Source organism: Trematomus bernacchii, unplaced genomic scaffold, assembly GCF_902827165.1.
Source record: "Trematomus bernacchii unplaced genomic scaffold, fTreBer1.1, whole genome shotgun sequence".
Taxonomy (NCBI): domain Eukaryota; kingdom Metazoa; phylum Chordata; class Actinopteri; order Perciformes; family Nototheniidae; genus Trematomus; species Trematomus bernacchii.
The window spans coordinates 11413053-11438052 of NW_022987689.1; the positions used below are offsets into that span (position 1 = coordinate 11413053).

General features: G+C 42.0%; 1 protein-coding gene across 5 annotated transcripts in view; it reads left to right on the plus strand.

The window, feature by feature from the left end:
* rnf220a (ring finger protein 220a) overlaps positions 1-25000 on the plus strand; it is a 163932-nt gene that overhangs the window by 130232 nt on the left and 8700 nt on the right. For 2 of the 5 annotated variants that reach the window (XM_034137795.1, XM_034137799.1), the window contains 8 exons: positions 239-334; positions 3143-3185; positions 5219-5265; positions 6969-7092; positions 13482-13674; positions 13778-13833; positions 14383-14494; positions 21864-21975. In XM_034137795.1, the coding sequence (XP_033993686.1) occupies positions 239-334; positions 3143-3185; positions 5219-5265; positions 6969-7092; positions 13482-13674; positions 13778-13833; positions 14383-14494; positions 21864-21975 (783 nt within the window). Of the gene's footprint in view, positions 1-238; positions 335-2775; positions 3001-3142; positions 3186-5218; positions 5344-6968; positions 7093-13481; positions 13675-13777; positions 13834-14382; positions 14495-21863; positions 21976-25000 lie in introns of those variants that run through there. The other 3 variants (XM_034137794.1, XM_034137798.1, XM_034137800.1) reach the window with 2 other exon arrangements.

A 25000-nucleotide genomic window follows, 5' to 3' on the forward strand; every position in this document is an offset into this window, starting at 1 on the left:
ATTGTCAAGCTGAGGTGTAGGAGGCCGTATTACAACAGTAAAATGGTGTCTGTTTTCTTTGATCTATATTTATTTTTTGAAACAGCCTTACTCTTGTACATGCTTATTGATTATTCCCCTGCTACACCTGTCAAGCGAGGACAGGTTGTGCTGTAATCATTGCTCCTAGGTGATAATATAACAGGATCATCTGCATATAGAAGACATTTTATTTCTCCCTTTCTCTCTCTTTCTTCAGTCAATGCTGTTGTCGGTGCACATCAAGCGTGAGGGAGAGTCTCCAGTGGTCTCGCCCATGTCCTCTGAAGACGCCCACCACTCCGACAGATACCAGGTCACGCTCACTGTCTACGTTTACACTAATCTTTACTGTCTGTACCAATATCCAACCATAGTGTAGTCACAAGGACTAAACCACAGCACTAAGTCAATCATACTCACCACACACACTCTGGAATTGTTAGATATTTTTCTAACATTTCATATGATCCACTAATATGGGAAGTTAGCGCATTTTACAATTTGCATTTATTTAAATGGACGGTGTCAAAGGTAATTTTTTCTTGGGCACTTTTTGGACAAAGATAAAGCTACTTCCAGTCATAATGTTTATAAAAAGGTATACCAAGAGATTCAAAGTGTGAATTAGGGAGAAAAATATGATACGCAGTACACAGGTCTGCTGCATTGTATTGCTCAATACGGGGTTCTAATACTTGCTGTCCAATGTTCTAAAATGAGATGATATATTCTGTTTCTCTCACACAACATTTCACAAATCTGGCTAATCCGTTCATCCTCAACAATTATTTAACTATGTAGCAAACCCTGAGACTTCCTGTATTTTATATAAAAGTGAATTCCATCAGACAGATGTATTACAGTGTAGCAGCAGAGGATCATGGTAGGTTTTGATTTCCCATGCCTTATCAGCAGTTAGGTTGACCAACAGGCCAATCCCTTTAAATCTCACATGTCTCGAGAGCCACCATGACTGCTTTTATCTCTTAAATTCATCAAAGTTTGTTCGGGTAATTCTTCTGGCGATGATGTATCTCCGGGTTAAGTGGGTTTCCCCCCTTACACCATAAAATACGAACTATTAAGTCCACACAGACGTTACATCCATACGATCAGGATGACACAGCTCATAAAGACCTTATAGCAATAAAGTAGATTTTCTCATTAAGTGAAACTGCTGAAATCACCTTATATTATACAAATGATTAAGTCAATGGTGACTCTTTTTACCACCCTGAAAATGAAGCATAATGGCAGACTTTGCCACCTTCTCTCTGCCTGTCAGTGCTTTTTCTCTCTTCCATTCTTCTAAAAACCTGACCTATCAGCAGCCATTCAGTGAGTGTATCATAATGATACGGTAGTAGTGGCGGCCACGCGAGGCAAGTGGGCCAATAACTCAAGAGGCAGCAGGGAGGGGAGGATAGGGGAGAGAGGGAAGGAGTGTGGAGATGGATGGAGGGCTAGAACAGAAGAAGGCCTGACTGCTGTCTGCTCACTGTTCCCGTGTCAAAGAGAGGGCATCTATAACTGCGAGTGGGATGCTTTAGTCAGCATAAAGCTATAGACGTACAGGCCTCTGTCTTTGAATCCCAGTAGACCCGAGGTGCACATTCCGCAAGACAAAAGTGGAGATCTGACCTCACTTAATGTATTTCCCAATGCGATACTTTATATGATAAGACCATTATTGGTAATGATACGGGGAATTTCACCCCAGGCATCCTGAACTACCCGAGACCCCAAATATTCCACGTTAATTTAAATAAGTGTAGACTTAAATTTCATTCCAAAGCGGCCAGTTTTGAGTTCCTTTTACACACCTTATTCCCTAATGTATACTTCTACTGTACAAGTTTTCACTGCAATGTTATTTGCAGATTTAAATTAAATTATTAAAACTACATGTGATAGGCTTAAAAAAATACAATGCATTATAAACGATTAATTTAGTTGTTCTCAACAGGTTTTGGCTTTTCACTTATTGCAAAAAAGCGCTGTCTTGTTGATAATTTGACATTTGATAATTCAACATTGGATATAATATAATACAATATAAAAAATAAGATATGAGAAAAAGTTTATATAATTGAAACAATATTTTTTATAGTTTTACTGTTCTTGTTTTTATTATTTATTTATGTGGTTCAATTTACTACATTCTTATTATTGTATTATTTATTCTCTCTCCTTCTCCTTTCTCATATCTGCATATTCCTCACAGTTATTAATATATAAATTAATTAAATGTGGTGAAGTAAAAAATACAATACTGGCTTCCAAGACAATGTCTACAATATCTCACACAACATGGAAATAATCAAGTTTAGTACATTACATTACATTACATTGCATTTAGCTGACGCTTTTATCCAAAGTGACTTACAATAAGTGCATTTGACCAAGAAGATACAAACTTGAAGAAGACAGAATCATATAAGTACATCAGGTTTCATAGAGCCAAAACATTTCAAGTGCTACTCAGCTAGCTTTAGTAGTAGCCTACAAGAACCTCAACATGTTAATAAGTTACCACTGCCAAGCTAATATCTTAAAGTAAAATATTGTATTCCTTATTTTTTATATTTAATAAACAGTCCTCCAGGAGTATAACAGATGTGCAGGCTATGTAAAACTCTTAACCCCAATAATAAAAAGAGCATTTAAAGAAACTCGTTGCTTCCCCCTAGCGGTTGATATCTGGAACAACATGTGACGTTTCCTCACTTCCGTCCCCAGAGCGTCACGTGATCAAAACAAGCCAACATGGCGTCGGACATGAGCAGAATCTGCCGACTCGAAGCGCCACTTTCAATCCTTTTCCATCCGTATTAAATTGTAGAAACTGGCGTTAGTTTGCAGTGATGAACAGTATCTGGAAACACACTTTGGTCGTTTGCAGCCGTGAGTTTTGGCGGCAATAGAATGAGCTGAGGGTGAAGCCTCAGAGTCATGGAGGATGTGGAGATCACTAGACATGTAGGTTTGTTTACAGTGCCCCAGTCTCAGCATCCAAAGCAATCCCATTCTGAAAAGTTATTATCATACTTGTAAACATGTTATATTGTTTATTTATTATCTAATGTATATTTCCTCCCTCTTCTTTCCTCTCTGTCTGCAGACGTTTTTACGAGTTCGAGCAAACAGGCAAACAAGATTGAATGGTATGTACACACAGCGTCTTGATTCTTCTTAATGTGGCTTAATAATATACTGTATATGGCTCCATTTCATTTTAAGGTCGTTTTCATCATTTACTTTGTCTGCATTGGTTTGTTTTTGGTGATGGATTTCCAAAAATATATATTTAAATGTACTTCAGTGTCAGACATTTTACAGATGAGAAAGGACACATTATAAAATGAATACAAATAATTATTTAATTTAAAATATTGCATTTTATCCATTTATTATATTTAGCATTCAAGTTCCAGGAGATGATTGCAAAACAAGTTAAAAAACGAATGATACAATGTTACTTATGTGTATGATGGTTATCTATCATTACTCATTAGTGAAGTCACATGACAGACAACTGTGGCTCCAGTTTTTACTTTTTCATGAATTATTACAAACACACTCACGGTGTGTCACAGAGCAAAGCATCTTCTTTTCTGAAGAAAGAAAAAAATACTCCTTCATGTTAACACAAATAATAATAACTTAATTGACACAGCCTCACAAAGTGCTTTACATGGATTAAAAACAGGTCGATCAGGCAGCAACAGAGCATGCGTTCAAAGTTCCCCAAACCCACACACAGTTTTTCAACAAAAGCAGCAGTAATACAAAAAAAGGAAGTCAAAACAAGTGGAACATGGATGTCGAGCAAAACAGAGTGGTGTCATCATTAGTTAAAGGCTTGTTAACTAATGAGTTTTAAGAAGTGATTACAAAGATGTCAGCTGACTTTCTTTTTCATGCTACTGAATAAAACCTGTCAACTTTAGTCAGTCACCCATGTCCACCTGTACAGTCAATACTTAGCTTTGTCAAACCAAAAAGCATTAATATAACACATCAGATGTTGTCTTTATTTTAAGAACTGTGCTGTTTTTAGTCTCAGGGCACACGCAGATAACTCAGCCTTTTACACTTGACGCCCATGACAAGAGACTTAGTTTAAACTTCGCCCTCCATTACTTTCTTTCCGCCCTCATGTGGAACCAGGAATCATTCTCATGTGGGGTATAACGGCTGAGGGGGGGCAGAGATCCCTGCCGGACCTAATTAGCGGCCCCTTCCCTTCTCTATTTAACAACGCTCCCCTCGATTAGCGTCAGGAGAGGAGGAGGAGGCCGTTTCTCTCCTTAACCCCTCAGCCTCGCTCCCTCCATCCTCTGTATTTCCTTATGTCCCTTTTGGCCCCCTCTGCTTTCCCACCCAGCTAAAAATTAATGTCCCTGCGCGCCATTTGCAGTTAAGAAAAAACGACAGAGACTCGGGGCGCAATGACGGCTGTTCTGCTCTGTTAAATTTCTAATTAAATGTGTGTGTGGTGGGGGGGAAGCTGTGACAGGAGGGCAGGGGAGGAACCAAGAGGAGAGGGATGGTGTGGATGTAGAGAGGAGGAAGGGGGATTGAGACTGTCACGTCTTGTCATTTCTGTCTTAACACATTTCAGAAGGGGCCAAGTTTAGCTCCGCCTCCTCTCAGCCTTATGGACTTAAAGCATTGAGAATTAAGGGCAGCTATATTACAATGCATATCCAATCCAGGAACATCCATCCAACACAAATATTTTTTTCTTACAAAGTCGGAAAAATGCTTCATTTTAACAATTAAAGTTAGAAATGTACGTGAATTTGAAGAAAAATCCTTTGAAAAATGATTGAAGTTTCAACATATTCTGTTGTTTCATCTACACATCACTCGTATAAATACAAAAGTACTTCGTAGCTAGATAAGTCCAATGAGGTCCAATTCAAATAAGTAAGCATTAAATGACCTAACCGAATCATAACATACATTTAACGTTGTTGAATAACTGGTAAAAAGATTTTTTTAAATAAGTTTGATTGAGTGTAAATGTATACTCGTATTAACAATCCAGATTATATAATAAAGGCTTGAAAGTCTGGAACTTTTTGTTTTTTGGTACCTTGAAAGTGCTTGAATTGTACTAACCCTTCACGTGATTATAAACATTGACATTAAAATCTGTATCCGTCTCTCTCCCTTGTCTGTCCATTTCCAGCACGTATAGGAAAGATGAAGAGGAGGAAGCCTGAGGAGGGCGGCCAGGTATGTCCGCTGTGCAGCGCCCCCTTGGCTGGGAGCGAGGAAGATATGAGTAGACATGTGGAACAATGCCTGATCCAGGTAGTACACTCTTGGCCTTGAAACCAGTGGGACAGCCTGTCAACCCTTCTCTTCCTGTAGATGCTGTCCAATCACTTCTGTAGATTAGTGTAGATGCCAACCAATAGCAACTCGACTTCCTTTAGATATTAACCACCTCCTAACTTCCTTTACGTGGTGGTTCTGCATTCTCATCATAAGGGATTAACTGAAAGACTTGACCATTGACTAATCTAGAGATGCAGTGATTGTGCATCACTTTTTCAGTCCGATGTCAATTCTATACTGGTGCTGTTATTGCGTAAAAGTTGCACTGCAATGCCATTTTGGAATAGATTTCGGGTAAATGTACTCCAAAGCAATATTTTTTACTGTAGGTTAAATAGTTTTCACATTAAAAACCGGTCTAGGAGTGCAAATTGCTATGGCAAACTTAAAGCGAGTGCACAGCAATGCATTATCAACTGCCATTAAGAAATGTTCTACACATAAGTCCCAAAAAGATCATTCCAAAGAGTGCGATAGCAAATCAACTGGAATAGTGGTCATTTTAGTGAGAGCAATACCTGCGTCATTAAATATATGTTACCACCATTATTACAATGAATGTGGATCGCTGGCTTCTATCCAATTAGTGAATTACATGCTGAAGTTTAAATATGCTGAAGTTACAATATGAACCTGTCTTAAATGCTGATGTTGCAAAGCAGACACAACATTTAAACTAAAGGCTTTGGTTTATCCCATATGACAAGTTTGCATCTTATCCATTGGCATGCATCTCCTGAATGATCAGTTACCTCTTTCATATCTGTAGACGAGGACCAATTTGGCCTATGCTTGCTGAAGATGAAGCCCAAGCAGGGAGACTTTAAAAGTCTTCTCTCTCTTTTATGTAGATGTCACCCCAACGACAGCCTTTAATGTCCAACTTGGTCTCCAGTCATTCTTTCCTGTAGATGCTCAGCAGTTCTGTTCTTTCCTAGAATACACGAAAAAGACAACAAATCGTTACCACTAACCTCTAATCCACTTGTTTCTCACCCCACTGCCTTCTCTCTGTTCCACTAGCTGTAGAATCACTAATAACTCTTTTGCACTATAGGCGTTAAAGTGCTGTACCATGCCATGTGAGCGGTTTGTTATTACTTATTCTACTGAAACTAGTGACATGTTTCAGTCCAAAACAGCAGGTTAAATTGGCCACAAAAAAGCCTTCTTTTGGCTAAACAGAACATTTATTTGAATCTGTTCCAAGATGGAAAGGCCTTTTATTTTAAAGCAGAGAAAGCTGAGCCTACGTCCTGTTGAAAACATATTGAGTATAGGAACAAAAAGGTATAACATGGCACAGAAGATTCCTCCCAACAGAAGAAGGAAGTAGTAGGAGCTTTCACTGAATAAGTTGCTAGGTTAAAGTCGTTTTTATGAAAACATGTTGTTTAGATAAACAAAATGTATTCTTGTTGTATTGACAACGAACAATAGTAGTGCTCATCACAGCTGCTCATGGTATAGTACAGATAACGCGTCCTATGGACATCTGGCCTTTCTTACACCTCACCACTATTTTTCAAGAACAAAGTGCCACCAAATGTGTGAAATGTTTGCTTTCATTAACATGTGTCCGTTTGTTTGTGTGTCAGCGTGAGGGTACGCTAGGCGACGATGACTCTGCAGATGGAGAAAATGGGCGGGGCTTTGAGGAGTACGAGTGGGCGGGGCAGAAGAGGATCAGAGCCACAGCCTTGCTGGAAGGAGGCTTCAGAGGTACAAACACACGCACGCACACTTCACATATTCCAACACAACCACTTCCTTCAAACATCGTAACACCATTAGCTCATGTAGGACATGCATGCTAGCTTTTCTAATTCATAGCTTTTAAACCTTTTTAGTCATATTTGACATTCTGGGAACACTCTGCATTCTAATGGTTTTACGATTTGTAAACTTTTTCACGCATTTTGAAGTCCTTTCTACGCATTCACATTTTAAAATATTCCACATATTTCAGCCATCATTGGTGTAATTACCTTTCAGTTCAAACCTCCCCTTCTTACACATTTTAGCCAGCAATTCAGTGTTGAGTCTGTTGTCAGCTGTGTTGAATGGGACCAGGGAGCCACAATGGTGCCAGCAGTGTTCTGAGGGGAATTCCAGGTTCGCCCCGCGGGAGTGGGGGTCCGGCCAAGCCCAGCTGAGCTTGGCCCGGCCCTACACAACCCTCTTAGCAAGGGGAAGGAAAACACATTCAGCTGGGCAATTGACCTGCTGGTCACTAGTGTGTGTGTGTATGGGTGTGTGCCCAGAAATGCAATTATGGAGCTGTATGGGAGGGCTGGTCACTGGGGAGCACGGCTGCTCTGTGACACACACACATACTGATAGCTCTCTGTCACATTTCTGCTCCTCACATTTTTCAAACTTGTGATTTTATGTTTAGCCAAACTCATTTCACTTAATGTTCTTATGCTTAACTTGTTTGAGCAAGTAGTACAACAATGATTTAATTAAATACATTATACTGTATATACTTGATTCACCCAAAGACCAGAATGGAGAAACATATTTCTTTACTCATATTAAAAGTGCTGCAGCCTATGCTTTATAATGAACTGGTTAATGTCTTTATAGTTTTTAGATTTATTGTTTGGAAAATCTGTAGAATATATCAGTGATAAGTTCCTGTTGGAGCGCAAAATAGAGCTACAAATAATTTCATTATAGATTATATATATACTTACTATTTCCTTATTTCATCACTTTGCCTATAATATGTTAAAAACCCAAGCCCAAAAGATAAATGTATCTACTTTGACTTTTGGGTTAGATGATTTATTCCGCACTGTGCCCCCCATTGTGGCCTCACGTGTGTTTATGTGTAATATGTGGATACAAAAACAACGGTGGAGGCAAACCCTCAAGATGTGCACAGATGGAGGTAAAGAGCCGTTGTCATCTCTGAGAGGCTCCTTCAAACCCTCTGCCTCGGCTTTCATCTGTCCCCTTCCAGCTCTGCCTGTTCGATCCGTTGTTAAACACACACATGCTGAGCCTCACCTGCAAGCCAGAGAGAGAGAGCCGAGGAGACAAGACAGATCAATGTTGAAATCTCAACTGTAGCGCTCCAAAGAACAGCTCGCAGGGTGGGAGGTGGCCATCCATCTCCCCGGCGCTCCGTCTCTCTTTCACGTCGTTAAAGCGAGCAGACACAGGACCCTTCTGCCGCTCTCTAATAGGGTGCCTTGTGATGTGACACATATAACTGCGGTGGCCTGGGGAGAACCACTTCAAACACACACACACTCTGCTCAGGGCTCAGAAGGTGGATTTTGTCTTGAAAGCTCCTCAGTGGTTCTAACACTCGCCGCTGAATCGGGCAGGCTCTGGAGGGCCGGCATGGGCCAGACGGACACAGAGATGTTGCAGGGGGTCTCCTCAGCTGGTGGCATGAAGAGAGGGCCTATCCCTCTGTGAAGTGCCACCATCCTTCCCTCCCTTTGAGAGCGCCAGGAAGAAAGGCAGAGGGAACGGGGCCCTTTCAAGGGGAGGAGGGAGGGAGGAAAATCGAACAAGATCCGTTTATGATTCAACTCTGTGTGAGGGAAGACTTCCCTGTGTCTCGCACCGGCTTAGCCAGGTTGAAAGGAGCCTCAGCTCAGACAGAGAGCCTTCTTCATCTGTCTAGTGGACTGTCTGTCGGTCCAAGTGTCCGTTTTATGAGCCGGAAAGCAACTAGATTTAGCTTCTTAACCTTGCGGGATACATTATAAAAATATGGCCCAAGTTTTCATCATAATGTCATGCACTTTGGATTGTGCCATTTGAATTATTTTGATATTAGCGCCGATAAGAGAGCTTATTTTCATATCAAATCAATTGTTCTCATTATTTGTCTTCAATCAAGCACCACAAAAAAGTGAACGTTAATAAAATAGTTTAAACTACAATAAATGTAGATTACAATGAGGAAATATTTAAAGAATAGTTTAACAAGGCTAAAAAGACATTCTGACAGATCTGCAAATAGACACTTTTGTTCTTTCACAATGTTTGGAATCATTTTGAAAGCACAATGCCAGGGAATACTTTCAGATTCAGTACAACGTTTCCAGAGCCCAATGGGGTGCTCAAAGTGTTATATTGTCCAATAGCAGTTCAAGTTCCTGATATCCAGCAAATAACTGCAATACTTTTATAAAATTCCCCAAGTAATCAATTATGAACATTTTGGCTGGAATGAATAAATCTGAATACAACATATTTTTTGTTAAGTTTTTTTCCTATTCATATTTGGTTCTCTACTGCTTTTCCATTGGCATTACCAGGCATTGAACAGAGTGGTTGATCTGTGAGTTTATCCGCAGACAGATGGAAAGGCAGACAGGGAGGCAGACAGATCCAGAGGTCTGATATCAGCCCGTCCTGAGAGACGGAGGAGGAGAAGAGGGGGATTACTGCAGGATGAGATGGCCCAGAGGGATTGAGAGAGAGGAGAAAATCTGCGCTTTGTAAATGGACTTCAAAGATGGCCGTCTCATGTCTTTGTGTCTGTGTCCCTTTGCCCATCTCTCTCTCTCTGACCTGTAAATGGCAGAAAGATAGTGCGATGACCTTTGACTCTCCTCCTCTCTGCTTCTTAGAGGGTCCAGATAATTGCTATGGTAACGGGATGTCTGCGAGGTCGGTGGATTGGTTGATCCGGGCTGTCAGTCAGCCTGATGAGTCTTTGATCCCGCCTGCCTCCTCAGATCTTGACTTGTAGCAGCGCTGCGGTGACACCTGTGTAGATTGAGTGTGTTCGCTGTTGCAAACATGTAAATCAGAGGATAAAACATGTAGTTAGCATGTTAAGAGTCACCGGTATTCAGGAGATGGTTATGATAATGAGGCAGACCAGGATGGCCCTGTAGGAGTCGGGAAGTGTGTCTATTGATCACGCCTGTCAAGCGGAAAAAGAGAGGAAACTGGTACAAGAGGGGGGGGAAAGAGAACAATTGATACAGGAGTAGAGAGAAAAATAAACGTGGTAAAAGAGAACTGTCAAAAAAACAAGGAAGGGAACATTAGTAGAAAGGGGATACGTCGGATAAATGCGAAAGTATAAAGGTAAGAAAGGAGTGATGACATAAAAAGGAGGGGAAATAAGGTGAGGAATAAATAAGAGAGGTGGAGGGGTAAAAAGGAAAGTGGGGGGGGGGATGTGGGTGCATAATGTGAGTGAAAGGCAGTTAGAGTGGGGCTGACCTTTCCTTGGCCAGATTAGATTGGCCTGCCAAGACTGCTTAGAGGGACAGATAGAAGCACCGACACACACACACACACACACAGCGGGCCACACATATGCTCACATTTAAAACACCTAAGACATGTACAGTTTGTCTATGCTAAAATAGGCCACATATCTGTAAGAAAATAACACATCATATCCATCTTTTAAGGTTTGGGCGATATTTAAAAATAGTCCAACTGGTCAACCTCTGCTATTGAAGATATATTCGTGCAATTCTGTGTGTTGCGGCATCCCGACCTAGGCCACAGTTTCAGTTAGAAATATGAAACACATAAATTCATCCAAGCAGTCATGGTTATTCTTAGAACAGTTAAAAGACTAACTCACACAACCATTAAATTAACTAAATAAACAGACCCAAAATCATCGACATACTACTGTATATTTGCCCAGTTAGTTTAAAAGTCTTTGTCTTGTGCTTTGTTTTATTTATTCTCAACTGTATTTTAGACCCATAATTGATGCTCAGATCAGTCCTGTACAGAACCTGTAAAGTTAATAATCCCTCAGGCTACAGGTTTTTATGGATCCACTTATGTCGGGTTTATGATCAAAGCACAGATTTTGAAGCATCTCTGTGGCTTTGAGGTTGAGGCAACATCTGGAAAAACCTCTACCCACATGCCCAAGTTCCAATTCTTGAAGCCAGTTATTGTGGCTAACTAGCCACAAGATCTATAGTGAAATCAGTTGATCAGATTATGCCCCAACCACCACAACACACACTAAAGCATTGGTGGTTTGCAGTAAAGGATATCTGTTTTACTCTCATGTACATCTGCTGGATAAGAAGCCTGCCTTTCAAAGCTTGGTACCTAACCTTTCTGACAAAGGCATTCTGGGTAGAATGGCTTAAGGTTAAATGTAAAAAGACCAGAGAACATTGGTCCTACCTCCATGTGTGAACCTAAGTATGGACCTCATACGTCAACAAAAGGTTGTAGTAGGTGAAAGACAGGTCAGTAATACAACTTGTAAAGGTCAGAAATAAAACGCAGTTCCCTGAAACACAGAACTTTACCCTAAGCAAACCAAACTAATTAGCGATTAGAAAATCTGCCAGTGAAAAAAGGCTAAAAAAGGAATGTAGTTCAACCAGCTATAATGTGACACGTGCTCTGTTCACCTTCTGCTGTGCCCTGAGTAACTAAAGCCTCAGTAGCCGAGCGGAGCAGAGATTTACACTGCGTGCCCATTGTTACCATATGATCCCTTCTGCTGCGGAGACCAAATAAAAGTTAAAAGGTCCTTTTTATTTGATCACTAAAAACCATGGCCCCTGTAGTAAAACAGCTTAGCATTGGTGGCGCGTTTTATCTTGCTGGCTTTACCGTTCGACACTCACATTCATTCTCCTCCCTCCTCATTTTAAAAATGATTTTCTACAGTAAGAGTGAAATGAATTCTGCAGTTAAGGAGGAGGAGGAGCAGGTGTTTAAATCTCCTCCAAGACGAGTCTTAGAGCGGCTGATTTGCACTTTGACAAAGACGCCACACTGCAGTGAAACAGTGTAGTGCACTGAGAGGGAGTCAAGTATCGAGACACACATACTGGGACAGGGGGGTTAAATAAGATGGCTGTCAATGGTGTCGAGCTTCTATCTGGTGCCATGCACACACACACACACACACACAATTGTCACATACACACAGAGCACACTAGTCCAGCTAAGAGCTTGTAGAAATTGGGATAGGTGTAAATAAGATGGCTGTCAGCCTGTCACTGGTACACACACACACAGAAACATTCAGAGTCACATCTCAAGTGAAACACACACACCTACCCACCTGCAAGTGCTCAAATAGTAACTCACACACACCTTACCTACCTATGCGTGGTAGATAGACATGAGTAAGTGACAGGTAGACTGACTCACACTTGCATGCACACACACACACACTCCTTCAAGGGTGTGGGGAGAAGGGGCCTAAGTGACAGAGGGACAGACGGTCTCAAACAAACACTGAGGAGACGCCTCTTAAGTGACGGACACACACACAGCCAGCTCTGTGGCTAAGTGGAGCTGAAGGGAGCAGTCAGGCAGCGGTGAGGGTTTGTCTGAGCGTTCATCACTGGGTTTATAGAAGTGCCACTCACACACACACACACTCGCCCTCTCTTTCTCTCAGGGATTGATGGGCGAGGTGTCAGTCTTCATCAGTTCACCCATGTCTGAACGCTGTCTTTCTGACCAAATATTTTCCCATCTACAGACCTGTAATTGGAAAAGGAAAAAGTAAAGTTTTAACTGAGCTAAATTTAAGATCTTAAAGTTTCTCAGGAAGAAGTTTGAGGCCCTTTTTTTAAAGTATTTTGCTAGACCTGTAAAATGTGCCTAGTGGAATCAAGAGATGAGGACAACGCAGTCATAACTTTAAAAGGGAATGCTTGGGGTGCCACTGAGTGAATTTAGTTATGTTGTGTAGTTAAAAAAGTAAATTATAGCCATATTTCAGCTAAGGGATACAATTATACGTAATGATAAAAATACGTAATAAAAAATGTATTAAGTATGTACAAATATTTGAAAATAAAACAGTGTTTTGATTTTTCTATTCATTGCTATTTTCATGTGCCACAATAACAGTGTTTTTTCACTTTGGGGCTTTTTTGAGCAGCAATTAGCATGTAATTCATTCAATAACTTTTAGAACAAACCTCACTGCATTGCGTTGGAGTACGAGTGATTAGCTGTGGGATTGTACTATTTAAATGTGGGCTCAAAATTCAGCTGATCACCAGTTTTTCAATATATCAAAGCACTTGGGACCAATGTTCTGTCACACTCCCACACACAATTTCCAAGGTTAGTGATGTGAAATATAAATAATCCTAAAAAATGGTCTTGAATTACTTTCACAGGAACTGGTTTCGCCACGTGTAGCGTCAAGGAGAGCACGGCAGACAGCGACGCAGACTTAGACGTGGACGGAGACGACACCTTGGAGTACGGCAAGGCGCAGTACACCGAGGCCGACATCATCCCCTGCTCCGGGGCCGGGGAGGACCAGGGGGAGGCCCGGGAGAGGGAGGCGCTACGGGGGGCCGTGCTCAAGTACGAAACCTTAACAAAGAGCTAGCAGAGTTAACTAATGTTGGCTAATGGAATGCACCCTAAAGGCTACGTTCATACTAACTCTTGTGTCTCTGTGTTGCAGCGGTGGGATGCCTTCTAACAGAATAACGCCTGAATGCTCCAAATGGGCCAGCGACGGTAAGATTTTCATTTCACAAATGTATTAAGAGTTTAGTATTGTAGGACTTCATATAAAGTGTATATACTTACTCACACGGAAAGATAGATCATTGTCAAAAATGCCATACGTTTTATTAGCAAACAAATCCCCCATTCAATAGGTGGAACATTTACCACAAGTCATGAGCTCAGTTAATCAATTTAAGAGCCACAAAGCCAAGATGCCATGAATAGGGTGGTATTCACACGAGACACACAATAGTTTAAAGTTAGAGGAAGTGTATTAAGAATGTAATTATAGTGGTGTATCCTTTTTTCCCCAGAGCTGGGGATTCTTATTGTCTCGCGCTCTTGTGTACTTTAGCCTTATTCTCATTTTTACTGCCTTTTTTTTCTGTCCTTGGAACCTTGTCAAATGAAGTCTTGTATTTATAAAGTACATTATTATATATTCGTTTCACTTTATCTACTAATTTTGACAGTTTCTAGGAATGTAGCATTGAGCTGTTGAATGCTTATTGAAGCTTGTTGTCCAGTGTTAACCATGCCTCCTGTTTGTGTTTACAGAGATGCCTTCAACAAGCAACGGAGAAAGCAGCAAGACAGACCCCGGCACTCCTTCATCCTCCTGCTCTTCCTCCTGCGCCCCGCGCACCTGTAAAAACAGCGAGATCGAAAAGTAGGTTACTCATATGTGCACACACGCTTTGTGATTTAGTTTTAAAGATGAGGCAGAAACGACTGTCACGTTTCCCATCGTCATATCAGACGTCTCACACACACACTCTGTGATTCTATGACTTTGTGATGAGTTTTCGTACTTGTGGGAGAGTCGACTTGTAGACGGTCATAAATTATGCAATTTGTGTGGTTTCTGTTTTTCCTGGGTGCGTGTGTGACTACGAGTGTGTCTCCAGGTATTGATTTTCCTGCAGTTGTGTCCCCTCAGAGCTGACTTAGAATCATTAATGGCGACATAGACACAAGCAGATACGGGACACACTCGTGAAGGCAGCAGTGTGAAAAGATGCTAATGTTATCTCACAACAACACCGCTTATACAGTGAGATAAGATTGGACCCTGAACATCACACTTGTGGCATTCATAGATTGGAGGCAGACATTAGGGAAAACAAATGACCCTAATGACACACAGTGATCAAAATTATGAACTATTACCCAAACATATTAAAATAAAAATGTCCGGCCCATGTTAACACAGCCATCTACATGAATAAATGTGTGAACAATCACTTGTTATTCAGAGACTCTGCATGTTAACCACTATAGATGATGTATCTGAATCAGAATTTAAGTCAACACTGTCACCCGTTTTTAGCCAGAAATAAAAGTTTATTTGGTCAGTCAGTGTGCATTTGAATTATATTTTCGTATTCTAGTAGGCCATGAACCAGAAACGACACAGACGTCGACGGTCTCGATGTTGCAGATCTCCCCCAACCTAAATTTAGCACAAAAAAAAGGACCCAACAAATGATTCTTCGTATTTATATAAAAAAGCAAATCCAATTCAAGTTTCAAAAATACTGGTTGAACAGTATTACAGCCTTGCAGCCGACTCAGTCAACCTATATTATCAAAAAAGAGTAGTACTTTAACTGACAAAATACCAGGTTTAGCAATTCAGCCTTAGAAGAAACACTTCTAATGATGTCATATTGTCATGTGAATATGACTGCAGCTTGATGCTGGATTGGACAGAACAAAAAAAGCCCCCTCGCCTTGCTGTGCTGCAAACACACACTGACAAGCACTGCCCTATCCATTAGAACACCCTGTGTGTGTGTGAAAGGCCAGCGCTCTGTAATTCCCTCATTTCCATCTCCTCATCCATATTCTGCCACAAGCAAACAATCACACACACACACCCTGTCCCCCGCATGGGCAATAGAGGTCAGCTCATTGCGAGAGAGAAACGTCAGTGGGCAAGCGAGCAAAGAGAAAGAGGGATTTGGTTGATTGGTTGCTTCTGCATGTCTGGCATATTCTCCTGTCCTTTTGCCCCGTGCGATTACACGCACTCACACACACACTGAGCTGGGGTCAGTCTGCTTGTTGCCTTCCATCCCAGACCCTATTTCCTAAAGTGTTTTCCTTTGTCCACCCAAAGTGCCTTTTTAGAATACCCCCTAAAAATCCCCCCTCTCATCTCATTTTCCTAACCTTTCCCGCTTTCAGTTTCATTTCCTCAGGCAAAATGTAAAGGTGGGAATGATGTGTGTGTGTGTGTGTGTTGTTTTTCCTCTTATTGGAAACCTCAGTCAAAGCTGCAGTGGCTAACAGAGCAGGAATCCAATGACATAATACGATTAAGGAAGGTGTTAAATGTATATTTACTAAAAACATTACTTTTGAGAATAGCCATTTAGATAGCTTTCCTTTATTAAGAATGTTTCCCGTCAGCCCTGGGGAGACGGCACGCGCTAAATGCTTCATTTAGATGAATCAATCCTCAGTGTGTGTGTTACCCATATTAAATATCAGCAGATGGGATAACTGGTGAATAAGCAGAGCAGCTTGAAGTTTATTGATCAGAAACAGCCCTGCAGTGTGTGTGTTAAGCAGATTGGTGTGTGTGTGTGTGTGTGTGTGTGTGTGTGTGTGTGTGTGTGTGTGTGTGTGTGTGTGTGTGTGTGTGTGTGTGTGTGTGTGTGTGTGTGTGTGTGTGTGTGTGTGTGTGTGTGTGTGTGTGTGTGTTGTGTGTGTGTGTGTGTGGTGTGTGTGTGTGTGTGTGTGTGTGTGTGTGTGTGTGTGTGTGTGTGTGTGTGTGTGTGTGTGTGTGTGTTGCATTTGAAGTTTCTTTTTTTTTCGTGCTGTGATCGTCCTTGTTTATCTTTGTGTCTGAGAGTGAGATGTAAGCAGGTGTGTGTAGAGACAATGGTCAAACAGCGCTGATTGATCTATTTGTGCACACACACACACATGCACAGTAGGCATGGTATTGATGTCGGTGAGGAAGCGTTGCCCTCCTATGGTGCTGTTTACATTAAATAGTTGCAAAGCTATTTGTTATTGTAGAGGATAGAGATGCAACTAAGGATTATTTTCATTGTGATAAATGTGCCGATCACTTTCTATATATATACATATCTAATATATAGATATATACATATCTATATATCAATTAATTGGTTATAAAATGTCAGAAAAACATGAAAAATGTGCATCCAAATTTCCCGAAGTCCACCCTGGTATCTTGAAATATATTTTCATACACTTTAATATAATATAAAACTGAGAAAAGCAGGAAATATGCTTCTTTTTTTTAGAGACTGAAAAACTCATTTCCAGATTAACGAATAATCAATTATCGAAAAAGTTGGTAATTGTTTTTCTGTGAAACAACTAATTGTTGTCTAGTGTTGGACAGTTTAAGATGGCATCGAGTCCAAGTTTCTCTCCAAAGCAGTTACTTTAAGACCGTTTTTTGTAATAAATGTTCCTGCCATAGACCATACACAACTAAGACTAATGTCAGTAAGGGAATATTTCCTGGCAAGGAACAGATCTCATTTAGTTGGAATCATCAACTCTCACCTGAAGCATATTTCCAAGAACTACCTTAAATCCTAAGAATTTCCAGGAGAAGATGTGACGTTATGACTTAGTTAAGGCCAGAATGTGTCTGTGTGTGTTGCTACATGATGTTCTAGCTGAGGTGTTATTGGCCACCTGGAGCAGAACATGCCTTAATCTAAGTATCCATTTAAAGCCAGCCAACGAGATGCTGAATGATTGCAATGGAACAGGCAGTCAGCTGGCTGGAACAATTCCCCGCCTCACTCCTCTCCACTTGCTATAAATGCACGTATTTGTGGAGCTTCTGTGTCTCTCCGTCCCCAAATGAAAATGAGATTTGTCTCCTTTCGTTACATTGATACATTGTGCATGTGTGTGTGTCGGTGTGTGTGTGGCTCTGCACAGCGTTAGTGAAATCTCTCTCTCTCTGTCTCTGATCCCAGATGGGTAATGATCTGGTCGCCTCCCGGGGCGTCCTTGTTCCCTTGCTCATTCCCCCGCAAGATAAATGAGCTCACACACACACACACACACACACACACACATTCACGTGCAACGCCTGAGACGCTCTTTCCCCTCCAAGATAAATGGCCCCTCCAATGCCGCCAATGCGATTGCTGCCAAATTTGGTGCTCCAGCTGGAACAATGCGGAGAGATTTCCATGTGGTTTCTGCAAATAATTGAATCTGTCCTCAATTTGGAAGTGATGAAGCTAGATTTCTCCCCCCCCCTCCCCCTCCACACACACTGCCCAGTAGCTCTGGCTGCCTTCTTCTCCTTTATTGATGTCGCTAAGCCACATTTCTCTCTCTTTCTGCCTTCTTTTTCTCTTTCCCATTGCTCTTCTCTTCTCGTCCTCTGTCTCAATTTTTCTCAGGCACTTACAAAACACACCCCCCCCCCTATCCCCTACCCTTTTGCCCCCTGAGACCTGCACACACAGAAACACACCCTCACACACACTCAGACACACACAGATCGGGCTGGGGCAGGGGAAATCAATAGTGACTTAAATGTTTTATCATGGTGTGTCAGTGTAGTTAAGGCCTCGGTTAACAGGGTGCAGCAGACAATGATGCTCTAAAGGGATTTACCGCTGCTATTTTCACAGCACCTGCCTGACTGAGATTTATTTCCCTACCAGGTGGATCAAATGTTTCCTAGAATATTGTGTTTTCTTTGAGAATGAATTGTTAATTTTATAATTTGCCGTGTGCTCGCGTTGAGAGAGCCAGAGAGGCCGAGTGAGGCCAAAATGTAGGTAGACAGTAGATTAAGACACGGGGCTGATTGAGATGGATGGTGGAGGGTCTTCAGCTACACACACACACACACACACACTAATGAAATGAGAAATAGCCCCACACACGTTGGGGATGGAGCGCTAAATAGAGGGGAGGCGCAGCCATCTATCTGTCTCTGTCAGGCGCTCCTGCCTGCTTGTCGCCATAGGGCTGACTGGAGATGGAAATGCACGGCAATTTCACTTTCTTTCACTCACACACACCCACACACCGTCCAAAATAGCCCGGTGGGCCACTAACTGAGCTGGAGTAGCAGCATGTTGCGTGAATGGAAGTTTTATTTCAGTGTTGGATCTTTAAGTTTTATGACGCCAGGCTTTCAAATGAAGGCCACGGCTTCAGTGGAAACGTACCGAGACGGAGCTTTGTCCCACTGTGCCCACAAACACTCTGCCCAAACAGATGTGCAGTACATACAGGTTAATATCCATAAAACGATTTATAAATGTTAGATCTGGTGTTCCTGTACAGCAATTTTATTCAACATAGACTCCAGGACTTTATTTATCATTTAAAACCCAATTCCATTTAACTTCCTGATTTAGATGTTGGCAGATTCTAAGGCTCTTTCTTTTTAAGAACTGTTATCAACAGCTTACACATGCAATAGCCTAATAGTATCATTAGTATTGTTGTATCGCCACCAATACCTGCAATCATACAAGCTCGCAAATCAGGTTTATAACCATATGATGTAAATATGTTTTAAAGTAGTGTAAATAACGTGAGTCTCCCCCTGGGACACACACTCATGGAAACTTGCTGTAACACCCTTACACTTTAGGTTGTTACCCGATCTGAAGTGTTTCTGCGAGTCCACCTGACATGTTTGCTAAGCCAGAGTCCCAGTGACATAAATTTCAATATTTTTGGCTCCTAAACTGAAAAGCTTGAAAACCCCTGAGCCAGCTTAAATCAGTGACGTAGCATAAAGAGCTTAAACTCAAGGATTTGTACTTGTAGTTTTTTGCTGGTGGAGAGGCAGTTTATCTCTCTGTGTAGCCCAGGAGAGTTGTCTTTCCTTGCCCTGGCCCTGTGAAATCATCCTGTTCTCCTTTTTGCCTCCATTCAATCTTTTGCATCTCCTCAACGCCCTCCTCCACCTCCTTGTCCCCCAGTTTAAATGGCCACAGCCACGTCAAATTAAATGAACATATCAAATTAGGAAGTTAAACGACTTTCCAAAAATCACCTTTGCTAAACAGATTTTGATTATAGAGACAGAACGACTAATAGAGAGGCGAAAGGGTAAAAAGCAGAAACTTATTTTTCTGTCTTTGTTCTTAAACTCACTTCGGACAAAGACAGGAAGCGCCTTGGCAGAGTTTTTTCCTCGACTGAGCGACAGGGAGCTTTATTGGAGTTGTTAAAAGGCAGAGACAGCCTTGTTTTAGGGACAACCCCCATCCAGCCCAGAGTCCACTGACCATTTATAAGCTAGCAGGCTAATCAAGGCTAAATGGCTTTTTACAATCTCAGGACTAATAAGAGGAGAGGCTAAAGCAGTTTATAGGGCACGGGACGGCCAGCCAGTCTAGGAGTCCCAGCTTAGCCTTTATAGACACAGGACGGTGGTGGGCTTCAGGCAGGGGATGGAGCAGGTCCACCTTTCTCATGAAGGAAGAAAAACTCGCTTGCTAAGTCGTTTATGAATATCAAAAAATAGTAAAAAAGAAAGTGTAAAAAAACCGAGTGCAACTGTATTGCTTGATTTGACCAATGATCCAACAACTAAAATGTACAAATAAATTACATTTACCTTAACTTTGTTTTAAAATGTTTAGTTTTTCTTCCAAGGTTTTAAAAAAGATGGAGAAATACATGTGCGTCGATCACATCAGAGTTTTTAGAGAGTTGTCGCTGAGCTTAACACTGGAGTAATTATAGAATTCTGGTGATGGTCTTGCAAACCAAATATGTTTCATTTCAATAAGCTTTATGATAGGAATGAAGGAAATACAATGTGAATCTATTCATGTTAACTTCTATTGCATTGCAAGCATGGATTGAAGGAAACCTGTCTCTTAATAGTACATTCAGAAAGTCAATCCTTGTTATCCTTTCCTTGTAGCCTCTGCTGTTTGAGGATGCAGCAAATGAAGCCATATCCTAGGACACACACACACACAGCCACTTATCGTTCTATTTCGCTCTCGCCCTCTCTCCGCTTGTCCTTCCCCATCCAGATCAATACCATAGATCAGCTAGCTATCAGGCTGCAAAATGACCACATCACCATAAACACACACACACACACAGTCCCATTTTAACACGCACATCGTGCGGATGGCTATAATAAACACGGTGCGGCCTCGTCTCGCTGCGCCAAATCATCATCAGCTGCAGCGCTGTGGTCTGCCGTCGACCGTATTGATTTAGTTATGGCTGCTTCATATGCTGTCCGACAGTGTTAAATGCACATTTTCTGTTATCATGCTACACATTAATCAGAGGCTGCTCAGAGAGAGAGGAAGGTAGGACGGTGGATAGAATGAAGGAGGGATGAAGAAAGGGGGGGAGGAGATAAAAACAGAAGGAAGGAGATAAATTGAGAGGGATGAATGGACATGAGGATAGATGGCAAAACAAAAGAGAGGAGATCCAAAGGATGAAAGTTAAACAAGAGATATTAGAAAAAGAGGAATGGGCACTTTACTTAAAGTCAAAACAAGTCAATTCGAGAGGGGAGTGCAAAGGATAAAATGTGTTAATGCATTGTTACATTTAGCTTATTAACTTTTTCAATGTTAGCATAGAACTTTTCAAAAAGTCCCTGAAAACACATGTTGACTATCGCTGGGTCAAAAAAGGACCAAAATCCTATCTCTATATTTTGAAGGCCGAATGGCGATACACAATATATATCTATATATGTTTTCTAAGAAGTGGGCTTAATGTCAAGGCACAACAGAGTATTATTCCCTGTTAGAAAATACAAAACAGCAACACAATTTAAGTGAATAATGTAAAGTAAATAGACCTACCTCTGAGAATAGTCTTTTTCATACAACGCAACGACAAATTACTTTCATATTAAACGCGTTCATCCCTTTTCTCATTTGAAAAAGTATCTATTTACCTTAAAGTCACTAAATGTTGAACACACGGTCTGATTGGTCAATGGTTCTAGGTTTCACATTTTACACTGTCAATATGTTTCATAATGTCAAAGCTCAACATCTCATCCTCTCTTCCTCCCTCAGGGTAACAGAGGAGGACTCCACGGCTACCACCATGGACGCTCTGAAGGCTCGAATCAGAGAGCTGGAGAGGCAGATTCTGAGAGGAGACCGATACAAGTGTCTCATCTGCATGGTGAGCATATCATTTACTCCCTTAATGGCAGCGAGGGTGCCTTTTGTCAGGAGGCAAAAACCAGCAGACTTTGTTTATAGAAGTGCAGATTACAGGAATGCTAGTGTTAGCGCAAGTAGCTACATTTCCACATGATTCTCTTTGCTCTGTTCATGCTTAATGAACAAAGCCCTCCTACCAACCAATCTAGCTAACAGGATCCTCCATATTCTTCATTATTAGGCCAATCACTTCATATTGGGCTGACAACGCCAATGTTGCCCTTTCGTCCCTATTTTAATGCATTTAGGTCAAAACTGTTGCACTCTCTGCTATGGGTCACGATACCAGAAATGTAGTATTCAATACCTGTGGCACTGTAGGAAAAAAAGTACTGCCATTTTTTTACTTAGTAAGGAAGCGTCAGTTCCCATGACATCCCTAGTCTCTGCAAACTAAAGTATCACCCAACCCATGGCACATTGGACTGCTATAGGAACGAGTCTTCAGGCATTGCTTTGTGGCCACTTTGTGTTTCGCAGGTATTTGGCTTGAGGTTGTCATCAATCACCGTGTTGTATGCGTGCATGCATCTCATTTCCCTCAGTTTGTGGATGCCCAAGTCTCTTAAAGTGTCTGAGCGCTTTGTGTTGTGGTGGTCTCTGCTCCTGCATGGCTTTGCCAGTCAACTGAATGTGTGCAGGGAGACCCCAGAGACCCCTGTGGGAAGTGCAGGACAGTCTCAGGGTGATTAAACATGTATTAATAACCAGCCGGCACATTTTAGATTTTGTGTGAAGATTTGCTTTTCAACATGATCGATTGGACTTCCAGATCAATAGTATTAGCCACATGTTCACTCAGGGCAGTATCAGGCAGTCTGAGGGACATATGTCAATATTCATGTTCATCAGATGCTTGAGATAGGACTGCACCTGCACCCCCCCCCCCCCCCACACCACCACCACCACCACCACCCAATCACAGTTTGTGTTCCCCACTTTGTGTCATCCTGTCATCCCTCAAGCTTGTGGACAGTGCAGCGTTGGCATCCTGAGTGTGTGTGTGTGTGTGTGTGTGTTGGTGTGACTGTGTGTGTGCAATCCGGGTAATTACGGACGCCTGCGCTTCCTAAAGGTCGCCGGGTGCCCGAGGTGACACGGAGGGCAAGGCACAGCGATCGATCACTCACTGCCCCATGGACACACAGCTCTTCTCCGCTCATCTGTCACTGTCCCTCATCTTACACACACACACACACACATCCAGGCATACAGAGGAATATAAATATGTGTAACATTTTCACACGCACACACACACTGGTGTCTTACATCTAATCCGTCTCTGTCCGTCTTTAACTCGTCACTGTGTTCCCTACCTGTCACAGGGTGGACGACGTGAAAGTCATTAGAATTGCTTTCATTTGTTGTCAATCAGGAAGCATTTAAAGCTGGGGATTTCCACGGCAACCTCCGAGTAAATGCATACAAAATGTAAGCAGAGTTATTATGAGTCAGTACCTCAAACATGCACATGGATTTAATGGTCTGTTGGTTGCATGTAAGTAGAAAACAAGTGCTCTCCTGCTGCAGCCAAGTTGGCTCAAGTGTATCCTCGGCTGGTCCTGAAGATGTGGTCTCATCAGTGGCTTTCTACCCCCATCTGCTGGTCATCGTAGGGAGGGAAAAACTGTAGTGTCTGGTTAAGAAAAACACATGTATTGAGGATTTTTATGGTATAAATGGTTTTTTAGATAATAAGATGCACATTTAGAAAATTATTACATTCTATAATTATTGTACAAACTTAGATTTTTGGGGATTTTCCAACAGAAAGTCATCTAAATAACTTTGAGTTTTTGTACTGTTGGTCAGATGAGAATAAACATGGCATTTCCAAACGTCATCTTGGCCTTAGGAAATTTGTTTTCATATTCAGATATTTCATAGACAAAACAGCTAATGGATTAATCCCAAACATAATCAACAGATGAAACAATAATGTAATAATTGTTAGTAACAGTTCAAATGTGATGATGAGCTTTTCCATCTCAGCGTCATGACATGGACCTACACAGCAGCCTTGTTTAGCAGTATCAGCGGATAACTAAGACATTAATTGCAATAGTCGATTTTGGAATTAAAAACAGAGTTCTTTGACCAATGAGATCTTGTAACTTCCTGCGATATAAAAAAAGACATTGAACGCAACAAATCAATTGCCATCAAGGTACAGCGTGAATGACACTGCCCATCTCTATTGTAGTTACGTTTTGATACTATCAACTTTGAGCAACTTAGCCAAGTCACCAGCATAGATGCATCTCTTTATTTGTCAAAACAAAGTCAGGTCGAACACAGTAGGCGAGTTCTTCAGCAGGTTGTCCATCGGCTGTCCTCCCTGCACACCTTCACGTGTGTGTGGTTGGGTGTGTGTGTGTGTCCACGCGTGCGTGTTGCACCTGTCGTGTTTGTGAGTGCGCGATCAGTACGAGCCTGCCTCTATGATTAGCTCTCCCCCCCCCCCACCCCTCCCTTCCGCAGAGGAAGCCTGCTATCCAGTCAGGCGCAGAGATCAAGAGCCTAGGGGTGTGGCCAGGGCCCCGGCCACTGGCCAATGAGGTCGGAGAGAGGCAGCCTAAGTCCCTCCCCCTCGGCTTGTACTGCCTGTACAGGGGCCTTGTGATTGGTGGCTACGGCAGCGGCATAAAGAGGCTCCTCCCACAGCCCTTACGGAGGGTAAGGCACTCCCTCCCTCCTCCGCTCCTCTCCCCCATCCCTCCCGTTCCTCCCTCATCTTTCCGTTCTTTTCGAGAGGAAAAGAAAAGAGGGCCCATCTGATTGGGTCGTTCATCCCTCATCTTGTCCTCCCTCTGCCTGCTTCCCTCCGTCTGTGCTCGTTGCCTGCCTCGATCGTATCAGTGTGTGTGTGTGTGTGAGACCTGCAGGTTGCTGGTTCAGTTGCCCCCCATGCTGCCTTGCTCAGTGGTGCTGTGGCTGCTGGCTGTGTCGTCCCATGGTTAGTGGTCTGGTGCTGTCGGTCAGGG